The 270-nt window shown below is 60.4% G+C and overlaps 1 protein-coding gene across 1 annotated transcript in view; it reads left to right on the plus strand.

Annotated features, from left to right (window-relative positions):
• The window catches only part of EMH_0079390 (uncharacterized protein), a gene marked incomplete at both ends in the record, with an annotated part of 2,072 nt that overhangs the window by 1,071 nt on the left and 731 nt on the right, over positions 1 to 270 (plus strand). The window contains one exon of the mRNA XM_013500128.1: positions 1 to 98. Coding sequence (XP_013355582.1) covers positions 1 to 98 — 98 coding nt within the window. The remainder of the gene's footprint in view (positions 99 to 270) is intronic.

Genomic DNA, 270 nt, shown 5'->3' on the forward strand with positions numbered 1-270 from the left:
GATCATCATCCCTTTCCTCAGCAGCAGCAGCAGCAGCAGCAGCAGCAGCAGCAACAGGAGAAGCAGCAGCAGCAGCAGCAGCAGAGTGGGCAAGGCCAGTGGGATTTCTGCTGTGCTGCTGCCGGTTGATGAGCAGCAGCAGCTGCTGCAGCTCCTCGCCACCCAACGCTCTCTCCTTAAGCTGCTAAGCAGCAAACTCAAGCAGCAGCAGCAGCAGCAGCAGCAGCAGCAGGACCAGAACCACCAGCAGCAGCAGCAGCAGCAGCAGCA

Source organism: Eimeria mitis, genomic scaffold (genome assembly GCF_000499745.2).
Source record: "Eimeria mitis Houghton genomic scaffold, Emh_scaff5043, whole genome shotgun sequence".
NCBI lineage: Eukaryota > Apicomplexa > Conoidasida > Eucoccidiorida > Eimeriidae > Eimeria > Eimeria mitis.